Here is a 12,834-nt window from a genome sequence, read left to right on the forward strand (position 1 = left end):
TAAAAGAATGATTATGTTTAACTTTAAACTATGCCATTTCAAGAGGGAACTGATGGTCATACCATTTTTGAAGCCTTAACATTAATTTACAAAATGAGGCATAGCTAATGTCAAATCACATTTTTACCAGAAAGGTAAATATATTAGCTTCATTTCCTGAATCCGTAGTGCAAGAAGATAATTGCAGTTAATTAACAACTGAATCTGAGAGAACCAAGACAGACATTGTATCATATTAGTGCACATGGAGCATTGTTTACTTTGATGTTCTAGCAATCTAGCTCATCAACCCCAAAAATACACTAGAGATCAGTCCAAACAGGTAGTGGTATATTATGTTGTCAAGCAACATGTATATCACTCTTCATTGGCTTCCTTTCACAAGGTATATGTTACCTAGTATGCAGCAGCATTTCATACTTCTAGTAAATTGTACAGAGTTGCCAGTCAGAATGAAATGATTCTATCTAGATAATGTTGTCTTTTCTACTCCCTGGAGTGCTTTCTTCATAGCCATTCAAGTTCACCTCCTTGCTTATAAGAAAAACTACACTACTCAGCCTCCATGGTATTGAGTTCTCAGCATCAAAGGGCATATACAGATGTGCTCCAGGAGGCAGGGGTGCACTTCAATTACAGAGGCTCCAAGAGCCACTCTAATTAAAGTGCCCAGAGCATCACATGTATCAGCGCCCCCAGACTGAAAAATGGCAGCTGGGGTGCTTTAACTAACGCTCGTTTGATGAGCTTTAGTTAAAACACCCCCGCTGCCATTTATCAGCACAGGGACACTGATATATGTGACGCTGGGGACATCACCACGCTCCAGCAAACTTGATTAATCAAGTCCACTCCAATGCGCTGCAATTACAGCACGGAGGAGCAGCCTCTGCACACAGGCGCCCAAAATGCATTGCGTCCATACCTGCCTCACTCCCAATATGTTTCTTTTGATGCCTCTGGACTCTAATCATAATCCCAAGGAGAGAGAATTAATTTGTGTCAAGTATTATTAAAAGAGAAAGAAATTTTCAAACAGCTTTTATTATTCTTTTAAGCTGATCATTCCTATTGAATTCAAAACTCTGAATATTTACTCCAGACTATAACAACCAACTTCTAAAAAAATTGCTTTATTTAATGCTAATATGCTAGTCTAGCTAACAGGTCTCTGCTTTTGCTCATTACCTTGTCTTGTCTGTCCAAAGAGCTCCCCTCTTGAATGAGAGTTGCTATTACATCTGTGTTCCCTACAACAGCAGCCCGATGCAATGCCGTCTGGTCACCCTGCAAAAAGCAGCAATACTTCATTAGTGATGGATCTCTCACATCTAGATTTCACATGCAACTATGTTTCATACCTTGGATATAAACATAGCACATCTGTACACATACAACACATTTTACATCACACATTCCACTGAAATACAGGCTAGTTTTGAAAGTGATATGAACAAACCATTATTCTTATGATTTTCAAGAGGAATGGAATCATTATACAGATTAGATAGATTGAGCTAACAGTTTACAAACTTTTTTCCTGAAAAAAGCCATAATGAATTTTTATTCATCCATACAGAGTAATATATTTTTATTCATCCATACAAAGTAATGTTTTTTTATTTATCCATATAGAGTAGTGCAACTACCCCACACCTAAGCATTTTTAAAAATTATTTCAGCACAAGAAGGCTTTAAATCTAACAATAATGTTATCATATTACCAAGCACCAAAGATATCTGTAAGACACTAAAGGAGAGGGAATGAAGGTCTTTTATTTAATTACATTTCATTTCCTCCAAAATTTTTACTAACTAGACCAGTCTCTGCTATTCTGATTTGACTTGCTTAGGTTAGTGGTATGAAGGGAGAAATGGCAGGGACAATTCTGTGATGTGAACACCACTGACAATACTGATTTATTTCACTCAAGCAACTGAACAGTCCTAAAGATGCTAACGCATTTCACATGCCACTGAAGAGGTAAAATACGTGTTTACTCCTTGCCACAAAGGGCAAAACATAAGCAATGGGTTTAAATTACAACAAAGCAGATTTAAATAATAATAATAATTTTAAAACTTCCTAACCATAAGAATAGCAAAACAAAGGAACAAGTTGCATAGGGAAGTTGTGGAACCTCCTTCCTTCATTGGAGGTTTCCAGGAAGAGGCTTGATATGCATTTGGCTAGGACAGTTGGGAAATAACACACCCAGGGCTGGATTAACCCTGTAGTGGCCCCTAGGCAAACAAACTTGTCAGCCCCTATTTAATATTGTATATTTATATTACTTTTTTCACTTAATAATTATAATATGTAAAATAAGCACAACTGGGCCCCTTCTTCACTTAGGGCCCTAGGTATGTGCTTCATTTGGCTATGCCTTAATTCAGCCCTGAACACACCCTGATCTCTGCACTGGGATGGACCAGATGACTCTACTCCTATAAATGTGTGGCCTGCCTTGCATTGGAAAAATGGCTTTGAAAGGCTAGCTACTCATGTAAATTTAGTTCTTTTATCTGCTGCCGTTAGTCTGACACTCGTACATGTCATCATCTAAGTCACTGAGAAAGAAAAAGACTCCAGTTTAAGAAGTTCTAAAGACTAGATATTGACTATGAAACATGCTCTTTCACTTCCCACATTGGGAATCCAATCCAATCCAATCCTGCTTATCAAGATGATGCTCATCAAGGCATGGATGGAACAAATCTGAGGTGCATGCTGGGCAGAAAAACCTACAGAAAGTTGTAGTAATATAATCACAAAAATGACTTGTCAGATACAATCTATTTTCAGATAACAACAGGCTATACCACATTAAAAACTGAAGATTTTCAATATTTTTGTCATACCATGTGTAGGTACCTAGACTCAGGTAACTGAATATAATTGAAAAATTTGTTCTCAGTTAAGGGCAACTAGTGGATGACATTAATTACTCATAAGGGAGTGTTTTCTAATAGTACTGAAAAGGTAATTTATTTTTAAGGGCAAAATCCGTACCGACAATGCAAACATTCAACAATCCTGAGTCAGGCCTCAATATACTGAAGCGGGCTTAAAATCTGGAAATTAATTTTAAAATAATATATTTTAAATTCTTTTTATTTGCCTTTGATGTTTTGGTTCCTTAGAGGCTAGGCTTTCAATCTTTTCTTCACAATTCTGAGAGTAAAAAAAATAGTTTTCTAATGAAAGCCGAGGTTTCTGCATATTCCCATGGCTCTGGAACCTGAGAATTTCATAAAATTCACCAGGGATCATAAGAACTGTTAACACTGTGTAAAATACTTGTTTTGAGAACAGTCTAATCGAGTGTTTCCCAACCTTCTCCCATTTGGGGTCGCAACGCTAAAAACTGCGGTTGCAAAGACACAACATTGTTGACCGATTATGATGAAAATCACAGAAAAAAGTGGGAAACAGCAGATGCCCCTTTCAGGCTGGCAGAGTTCTAGCCTGAAAGGGGTGGCTTGGGGCTGGAGGGAGTGGGAGAAGGGTGATCAGGCAGGGGACGCCATGTGCATGTGCATGCACACACATGCATGTGGCAGCAAGGCAGCATGGAGAGCATCTCCCTCTAGGTAAGTCTATGTGGTGGGGTGGGAGAATTGAGGTCCCCACGGTGAGGGAGCAAGGAGGGAGGGAGTGGGGGAGGGCTGGGGGGCATTGCCAGCTGGGCTGGCGCATGGGGCCTCGGGCCAGAGCAGGAATGTAGGGCCCGGCTGGAAGAGCAGGATGGAGCCACGAGCAGCTCATCCAGGGACCAGGGAGGGTGGGGGGGCTGGCTCCCTGCCGCTGTGCACTCTGTGCACTCCTAGGGAGGGAGGCATGGCGGGGGGGAGAAACACATGCCGCCCAGACTGGCACGCAGTGCAGGGGCAGATGCAGGTTGCCTTCTGCAGGCTCAGGCCTCCCCACCCCACTGCCCTCCTGCCTGCTGGGCCATGGAGGCCCCCAGAGGGAGGGTAGCAGGGTGAGGAGCTCCAAGCCCATTGTGGGCAGTTTGCATCCCCCCACCTAGGCTCTGCTGCCTGTGGGGGGAGGAGGCATTGTTCTTATCTGCATCATTTTGGGGCTGCAGAAAAATTTCCAATGTTTATATAGTGTTATGCTGAGGAAAAGGTTGGACTGGGAAGCACTGGTCTAATGTCTCTTTTTTTTTTCCTTTAAAGCTTAACATTTAAAAAAAAATCAACCACCCAAATTGAAATTATTGCAAGGGAAATTATTTCATTGCAACTGCATGGATCATGCACTTTTTGACAGCTATCATTATGTACTAACCAAGGACAGCAAGATAGAAATTTTCAACCTTTTCGAAATGCCATAGCATTCTAGGCTGTCCAAGACACTACTAATGCAGCATGAAAGTAATTGGGTAGTATGTACTATGTACAGACTAGTTTATCCTGTCACTAACACGGAAAGCAATCACCAGTTTAAGTTGACACTTTTGCTGGGACAAAACTCTGAAGGACTCTGTATAGGTAAGAAAACATTTGCAACTGTGATATATAGAGCTTTAAGAACTATGGTGGCTATTCACGATTCCTGCATTTTTAAAGCCTAGAGCACGCTGTAGTGCAGAGTTCAAAAGGTGAACTTACGTTAGAAACAGGAAGGGACAGGCTGATTGTAGCTTACAAATAAAGAACCATTTATTAGGTTAACGCGATTTGTTTCTGTTGTTACATTATTTTTCTTGTTGTTATTGTCTTATGTCACTTAAAGTAATAGCTGTTAATTAAGAAGGCATTTAACTTTTTGGACCTCAGAAGATGCAACAGCTACTTCCATGGATGTTTCCCTTTCATTGAAGAGAAGCAAGAAGGTGAAAACAGACTGCCTCACTTTTCACTCCTGCAACAGCAGTCCCTGCTCAGAACCCAGCCTAATGTCAAAGCACCTCACTCTGTCTACAGGCAACACGGAACGGCTTGTTTTGCTGTCAGGGGACTCATCTACACAAGACATTTACTGCAGAGCTGCCTAATTAGCTCCACAGTAAGTCTCAAAGTCTTCACATGCGACCCTGTTAGGCCACAGGAAACTAATCAACTCTGCCGCAGGTAAGTATGTGTAAGTATGAATACTATCCTACAGTGGAGTTCTTTAGTGCATAACAACGTATGGAGAGATGGTGATGGGGCTGGCTGGAGCACAAGGGCGCTTCAGTGTGAAGGCTGCCTGCTGGCAAGGGGCCTCCCCATGGGCTCCTGCTATTTGGGGCAGCCTGACTCAATGTCCTGTGGTCTTGGGTGCACATTCAAATGCAGCACCCAGGAGCTATTGTTCTAGAGTTTTTTGCTCCACACTAATAGCACATGTAGATGCACCCAGGGAGAGCATTCTCCATCATAGAGACCTTACTGAGTGAGGCCTTGAAAACCAGATCACAGAGACCTAACTGCTCTAGCTGCTCAGGTTTGTATTCCACAACGTTACTGCTTTATCTCTATTCATACTCTGAGGAACAAAACTAGAATTTTACTTTGAGGTTCTCCATTTCAATAGACCCTCTTGATTTCACCTGAGACTATTTCTTCTTGAGTTACTGAGCAATGCAAAGGTATGTATCATATTGAATACATTTTTTAAAATTAATCCCCTCCACCCACATCAGCAGAGTTCTGATAAAGATATCTTGTCTTCTAGGAGAGAGTTGTCATCAGTTATGAAGTTGACTACGGATTTTTGTTTGGTTTAATCTGGGTACCGGCCTCTCTCTCCAGATGCAGAGACAGTCATCTAGATAATGTAATCACTTGCTTCTATTTCTCTTTCACATTAGATTTCTCAAATGGTCTGTTACTTCCTTTTATTTAAAAAAAACAAAACAAAACAGCCATCCCCAAATAGTCAAGTCTTTAACAGCATGCATTTTAAAAGGCATGATAGGATCCTATCCTGGAGACTGAAAGATAAACAATAACTATGATGCACATTCATTGCCCAGACAATCAATTATGTGTATAACCTGCTGCACACACTTTATGACCCAGTTCATAAGTAATTTACAGACATGGAACAATTTTTAGACTTGCAAGATCAGTAAAAATGAAGAATGATAACTACAAGACTGCATCACACTAATAAGACCTTTATAAAGAGATGGGATGGTGTTTGTCTAGACTGGTACAGTTGGGATCAGATCCAAAAAGTCATTAGGGGCCTCTATACATGTGCTCTGGGGTGCGGGTGTGGAGGGGGCATTTTAATTAGAGTGGCTCTCAGGAGCTGCTCTAATTAAAATGCCTGCAGCATCTCATGTATTCAGCATCCTGCATTTCAAAATGACAGCAGACATACTTTACCTAAAGCTTATTCGATGAGCTTTAAAGTACCCCTGCTGCAATTTTGAAACGCAGGGTGCTGAATACACAAGATGCTGCAGCACTCTGGATTAATCAAGTTTGCTCTGATGCATTCTAATCATGACGCATTGGAGCATGTGTAAAAATGCCCTTATCTGCTAAAGTGAGAGTCAGGCAGAACATAGTGCAAAATTATGATCCTCAAAGCCCCTTGCTCCAGAGTTAGCTGCTGCCTAACTCAGAAAGTGGCTAAACTCCAGGGATGCCTCAGCAGTCAATACCAAAGTTTCTCAGGTACTGAAGTTCTGCTTTGGCAGTTACCCAGAAACAAGTCAGTCTCAACAGAGTTGATCAAGATTCTCTGGGCTAGAGAGAAGATGGTTCAGTATTTCGAAAGCAATTCTCTATTCAGCATGCTGTATTTTGCGGACTATGTTCTGACGTTCCAAGTTCTTCCTATGCATTGCCTAGGGAACCTCTGTACCTAACTCCAGGCTACAGTCTCCACCATAAGGAACAAAGCATTTAAGAGTATATCTGTACGACACAGTGCAGTACTGTGCAGCGCTCCCCAAGCTAGCCTGAATAACAGAGGCAGTACAGTCACAACAGCATGGCACTTCAAATTAGCTTCACTGGAAGCAGGTTACCCTACCTGGGATGAAAAGCCACAGTAATGCAGCTATACAAGCGTCCAACACCTGAGCTAGCTCATTCAGAATTAGCTCAGGGAGCTCTGCAAAACATTCCTTTGTGCCTGTAGATGTACCTAAAAGTTACACTTTAGTCTATTTTATATTTGACTCCAAAGTTGTAAAGCCCAAGGAGAGGGAGCACCAGAATCAAACTAAAGACTGAAGTAGTTTTAGTAACTTTACCTCCTTTCTCAGCCCTCACAAAACCCAAAGGAATGGAAATTCAAAACTGTCATACAAAAATATTCAAGATTGTAATACCAAAATCAGATGCAAATTTTAAAATGGATGTAATTATTAGGTATGAGGTATTTTGATTATTTTTTTGGTTTTTATAGTATTATGCTTGAAACCTAATTAACCAACATATTTTATCTCTTCCTCTTCCTACCACCACTTCATGAATCACATTAAAGAAGTGAATGTCTCCATCAACCCAATCACCTCTGGTAACAATGAAATCATTCCCCTCTTGGATCTCCTTCCAAACACACTCCTTGCTTCCTTTCACTTTTCATGCTGTTTATACCATTCACTGTTACAGCCTGTCAAACAATTTGTTTGCAAATAAATTATCCTGCCTTGCAAATGCTGCATAAAAATCCAGAGCATGGTGTTGCCTTCAGTCATAATACCAATTACTAGCCGGAAGTTAAAAAGTCTTACATTTTGAAATCAAAGGGTGAACTATGAAATGTTTCTTTAGTCTATCACTGAGCTAATAGCATAAGGTTTTAACGAATACTTTGATTATCTGAAGCAACTGTACACATCCAGCACCTGGAATCCCCAAGTATTTTTCATTGTGAACTTGCAATTTCTTTCTCCTTTGCTAAACAAATATGATCACTGCAAATATCCAAAAGTAATTATTTCACTCTTGTGTGTAGCAAAGGACAATAAGAAACCAGCCAAGGGAGTTAAGGCAGGAAAGCAGAAATAGGACTGAAAGGATTTAAACATTCTGCTATAACCTGAATATTTCCATCTGGATTGGGATGGTTCTAAACCCATGAGAGTCTGTTCCATTTGAACTGAATTTTCTGTTTCTTCAATTTTAATTTGCAAAAGGGGCTTACAGAGCTAAGGTTTTGGGCTTGGTTGGTTGAAGTGCCACTGTCAAAAAATATTTAGTGGACTCTATTTGAAGGCTACACAGTCTTTGCAAAGCAACAAGAATAAAGCCCAGCCATGCACCCATGCATTTTTAGGAGCTCTACCATGCTATACTGCCAATACAAAATGTTACATGCAGCTGTGTCAGTGTGAAGCTCAAGGCAAGATTGAGGTACAAGATTTCTAACCTCCTTCTCTCTTTCTGATCTTCTAGGGTCCTTTCTAGCCTTTCTCCTCTGGTTTTTCTTATCTTTTTCTTCCTTGATTTCTTTCACCAGGGCAACCTTCTCCTTGACTATTCCTGAGGTATGTGCTGTATGAATACTCATTGACCAATCAGAGATTGTATTAGCATTCCAATAAGAGTTGGCAGGATTGGTAGGGAGAAGGAAAGAATTAGTTCCCGGTGTTGCGTACTCTACAGAGCTGGAGTCCACAGGTTGAAATTCATAATAATCCCACTCGAGGCCACTGGAGGTCATTCTTCAACTAATCCTTATGTCTTTTACTGTGTTTTAAAGGACAGTATCTACAGAACATGAAGTTAGTACTTTAGACTCCCAACAATATATTCTGTACAGCTCAAATACAACTCCAATTTTATTTTTTTAAATGAAGTAGACTGTGTCAGATTTTTAGAATGAAAGAGGATAATTTGCATGTGTAATCACAATGATTCTCTACACAAATGGTATGTTACACATTTAAACAAGTATTTTTAAAAAAATGAAGTATACAAATTCTTCCTCACATGAAGAATTTAAAAAGTGGGGCCTAAATAAATATGAATATGAATACACACACACGCATATATATAGGCATCCTTTTCACTGATATTGTTCATAAATATAAATAAATAAATAAATAAATATATGAACAATATCAATGAAAAGGATGGCTGTTATGTGTATGTGTTTATGTAAAAGTTAAATGTTTATATATGTTTATTTGATGTTGAAACTCCTCACTGCCAAAGGAATAAAGTGCTCCTTCCTTCGTTTATAGCAAACAGTAAATGCAACTTAAGATAGAATGCTTGAATTTACATATTTAAAGGCAATGCAAATGCTTCTTTCTGGTACATATCAAAAGTGCACCACAAAATGAATTACACAAAGAGAAATTATAGGTGGGAGAATTTCTTTTTACCTATCTGAAAGTAAAACCAATATATTTTAGCTTACATATTTAATCTTAGGCAGTCTTGTGAAAATTCTTGACTGAGTTTTATTCTCCTTCCCTCTTTGCTACAAGAAGCAAATGGAAATACAAATCCTCAGAATTAGTAATAATTCCTGGAGCTCTTAGGATGTACCCAGTACTATACAAGGATCTCACAAGTAGAATTTCAATTTTATAACATCATATTCACGAACAACCAAGATTCTAGTCTTTTAAAATTAGTTACACTGCACACAGTGTGGTATCACATTGTCATAAGCCAGGACCTGGAAAATGTGAGAGGAGAAGTGAACAAAGGTCTTTATGACCTGAATATATCTGAAGTGCAAGACACATTTTGGCTATAATAATGCTAACTTCAGATTTATTTGTTTTCCAACCCGCCTACTACACCAGCTTTCTTTAGAATACAGTTATACCTACAAATAGTCCAGGTTTTGTAACTATCACATTAAAAATGCATACTACACTCAGAAACAGTTTCACTGGAATCTCAGTTTAAAAACAAATATTGGCAAAACTTGGATTCTTAGGCTAGCAGCCTATATTTATCAGAAAACCTGACAGCACTTGTATACCTCCAGCAATTTTCTTATTCCAACAGTACTCTTTTCTGCAAATGTTAGGATCTGAAAATTCTGTACAAATATTAATTAAACAGGTCTCCAAATACACCTAGAAATTAGCCCAATTTTACAGATGGGTAAATTAAGGGTATGGACAAACAAATTACACTGAGTTAAAAGTGGGGGGACTTTCTGTGCATCAGCTGCTCTGAATTTAATATTTTGCATCTGCTCTTATCCCACAGTAAATGAAAGCTAAGAGGGGCACGTTATTCTAGAATGAAACAGGGCTAAGATACCATGATTTAGCTTTCCCTTTCCACACGACAGAAGCAGCAGACACTTGAAGCAGTTATCACAGAGTATCTAACCTACCCTCCTTTGAAATTGGTATTGATAATACTCTGAAGTAATGAGAGGCTAGGAAACTGAATTACTGTTGAAAGAGTAAGTTCCTCAGAGTAAGACTGACTGTATGAAAACATAGGTTACAAACCTGCCAGAAGCTGACCTAAGCCTCTCTGTGAGTCACTGGCAAGGCTGGAAGTACCTTTGGGTCAAATTTTTAAAAGGTATTTAAAAGTATACCTAAGGATTACAAAATACTTAAGGATGTAGACAGGCACCCAAAGGGAATCAACTGCCTTTTGAAAATCCCACTATATGCATATTCTCAGAGACAAAAGAGCCAGGGCCCTGGGTGGCAGGGGCTGGACTGGCTACAGCAGCAGCTGTTATTCATGCTCTGCAAGTGTGCACCTGGGTCTGGTGCCCTAGTCACCCACCACTTATTACACTACTTCTTATTTCATCTGCACTTTCAGGCAAAATTACATGAAGTCATAGGAATTAGCTGCTAGGACTCTGGAACAGGTCATGTTTATTTCAGTCCTTTGAAAAGCATCAGCCTAAATCCTCCTTTGTGAAAGCAAAATTCCCATAATGAAAAAACAAAACGTTCCTAGGTCCCACCATCAGAGACAGGTCTGCTCAAGCATTCTCATGAATTTTAAGTGATATTAAGCAATGCAAATTATTTGGTTGGGGTTTTTTTAATTGAAAAGTATCATCTGCTAATTTTAAATCTGATCACAGATAACTTGCACTTTCCAGTTATCATCCAAAGGTCATGAGACACAGATTATACCCCCTGCAGCAAGCAGGATATGAATCTCCAATTTGCTGCAGCTCTGTACAGCATTTCAAGGTGACTGCTCAATTATGTACACACTCTGGAATATATGCAGAGAAAAGCATCTCCTGCATTCTGAAGTCTTCTCTGTGGCAAACATTCCTGGTAGATTATGTCAGGTACCTAAAGTACTTCACTGGGGCTCCCATATGGCACAAATGACCTCCCATTTTACTGGTGTATCAAATAGCAGTCAACACCCTTGATTACTATTCATACAGAGCTGCAGTAAAAAAGGGATCTTGCAAAACTCTGCCAGGGAACTGAGACACTTGTTTCCAATACTGATTTCACTTGGTCTGCTTCCTCTACAGTTTTGTCTGAAATTCTTCAGAATGAGAAACTATGGTGGAGAGACTTGGGGCTGTTTTAACCCCTCTTTTAAGAAGCTGACTTCTAAAACAGTGAAGAAATAGGATTACTAATTGACAGAGCATATATCCCTCATTATAAGGACAGGGACATCTACTTACATCATCCTGAATATCAAGGTCACAGCCTGCCTTCAACAAAATCTGGACAACACGGAGATGGCCCTTATGGGCAGCAAGATGCAACGGGGTCCGGCCATGCTAGGAAAGAAAAAAAAAGATTTTTGTACACTTTAAGGCCAAAGCTTAATACATGCTAGATCACCAGATACTATCCCATGTCTCTCCTGCCTTTATGTATATGCTCACACCTCCTTTTCTGGACCTACCAATTATCACAATGGTTGACACATTATTTATAAGAATATTTCCATTATTTTTTGTGCATGCTGCAGAGTTGTTCTTCCCTTTCTGCATGGGTTTATTGGAACCAGCACTTGTGACAGTATTTTTCAGCAGAGAATACTATACATATCTACAGTAAGCTTCCTTGTGAACTCCAATACAGCTTTGTATACAGTTTTTCAGTAGAATACATGAACCATCTGCTTCTATCCTTTCCACAGGAAAACCCCTGACCATCTGCACACAATTTTATTATTAATTTACTAGTTTAACATCTTTGAAAACCACCCTACAAGGTAAGTTTGCTATGAAAGGGATCTACCAAAATTGTGATTGTGCAATATTTGCAGAAACCACAATTTTGGGTGGGCTCTGCAAAAAAGTGCAGGCTCAACACTTTAGGTGGGCTTGCTGCAAAATAAATAAATTAACTTAAGCATGTTATTAAGCATGGATTAATCACTTCCCTGGGCTTTATCAGGGTAATTAAGCCACGGTTTGAGGCCATCCTGAAGCGGTGAACTCTATGCTTTTGGTGGAGCATATTCACTCCAAAATAAATAAATAAATAATTTTACTGGCAAGAAGAAAAAACACGTGGAAAGTCCTGCAGTCTTGGAGCATGGGAGGGAAGGCAGGAAGGGAGAGGAGGGGGGAAGGAGGGAGAAAGGAGGCAGGGAAGAGGGTGGGAGGGAGGGAGAGCGATTCCCAAAAGTGGGGTCGGGAGGGGAGAGTATGGATAATACAAATGCTGAAACAAGAGTAGGGAAAGGAGTGGGTACATAGGACTGGAAGTGGGATTATGCAAATGGAGAATTGGGGCTATGGAAGGGAGGCGGGGTTATGCAAAATGACAGGGAATGGAATGGAGGCAGGGGGCAGGATGGGGCTGCCTCTGACCCCCACTCTGCCCCCTCTGCCTTCCCCCTGTGCTCCAAGACAAAGGCTTCCCGTGCACTTTTCTCCTTGCCCGTAAGTTTGTCTATTTATTTATTTTGGAGTAAGCCCACCAAAAGCATGGAGCTCGCCACTTCGGGATG

The 12,834-nt window shown here is 40.0% G+C and overlaps 1 protein-coding gene across 3 annotated transcripts in view; it reads right to left on the reverse strand.

Annotated features, from left to right (window-relative positions):
* Positions 1-12,834, reverse strand: part of ANKRD6 (ankyrin repeat domain 6) — a 165,219-nt gene that overhangs the window by 41,539 nt on the left and 110,846 nt on the right. For 2 of the 3 annotated variants that reach the window (XM_019520348.1, XM_019520347.1), the window contains exons 3-4: positions 11,552-11,650; positions 1,189-1,287 (exon numbers count right to left, since the gene is read on the reverse strand). In XM_019520348.1, the coding sequence (XP_019375893.1) occupies positions 1,189-1,287; positions 11,552-11,650 (198 nt within the window). Of the gene's footprint in view, positions 1-1,188; positions 1,288-8,326; positions 8,706-11,551; positions 11,651-12,834 lie in introns of those variants that run through there. The other variant, XM_019520346.1, reaches the window with a different exon arrangement.

Source organism: Gavialis gangeticus, unplaced genomic scaffold (assembly GCF_001723915.1).
Source record: "Gavialis gangeticus isolate Ggan-Ray unplaced genomic scaffold, GavGan_comp1, whole genome shotgun sequence".
NCBI lineage: Eukaryota > Metazoa > Chordata > Crocodylia > Gavialidae > Gavialis > Gavialis gangeticus.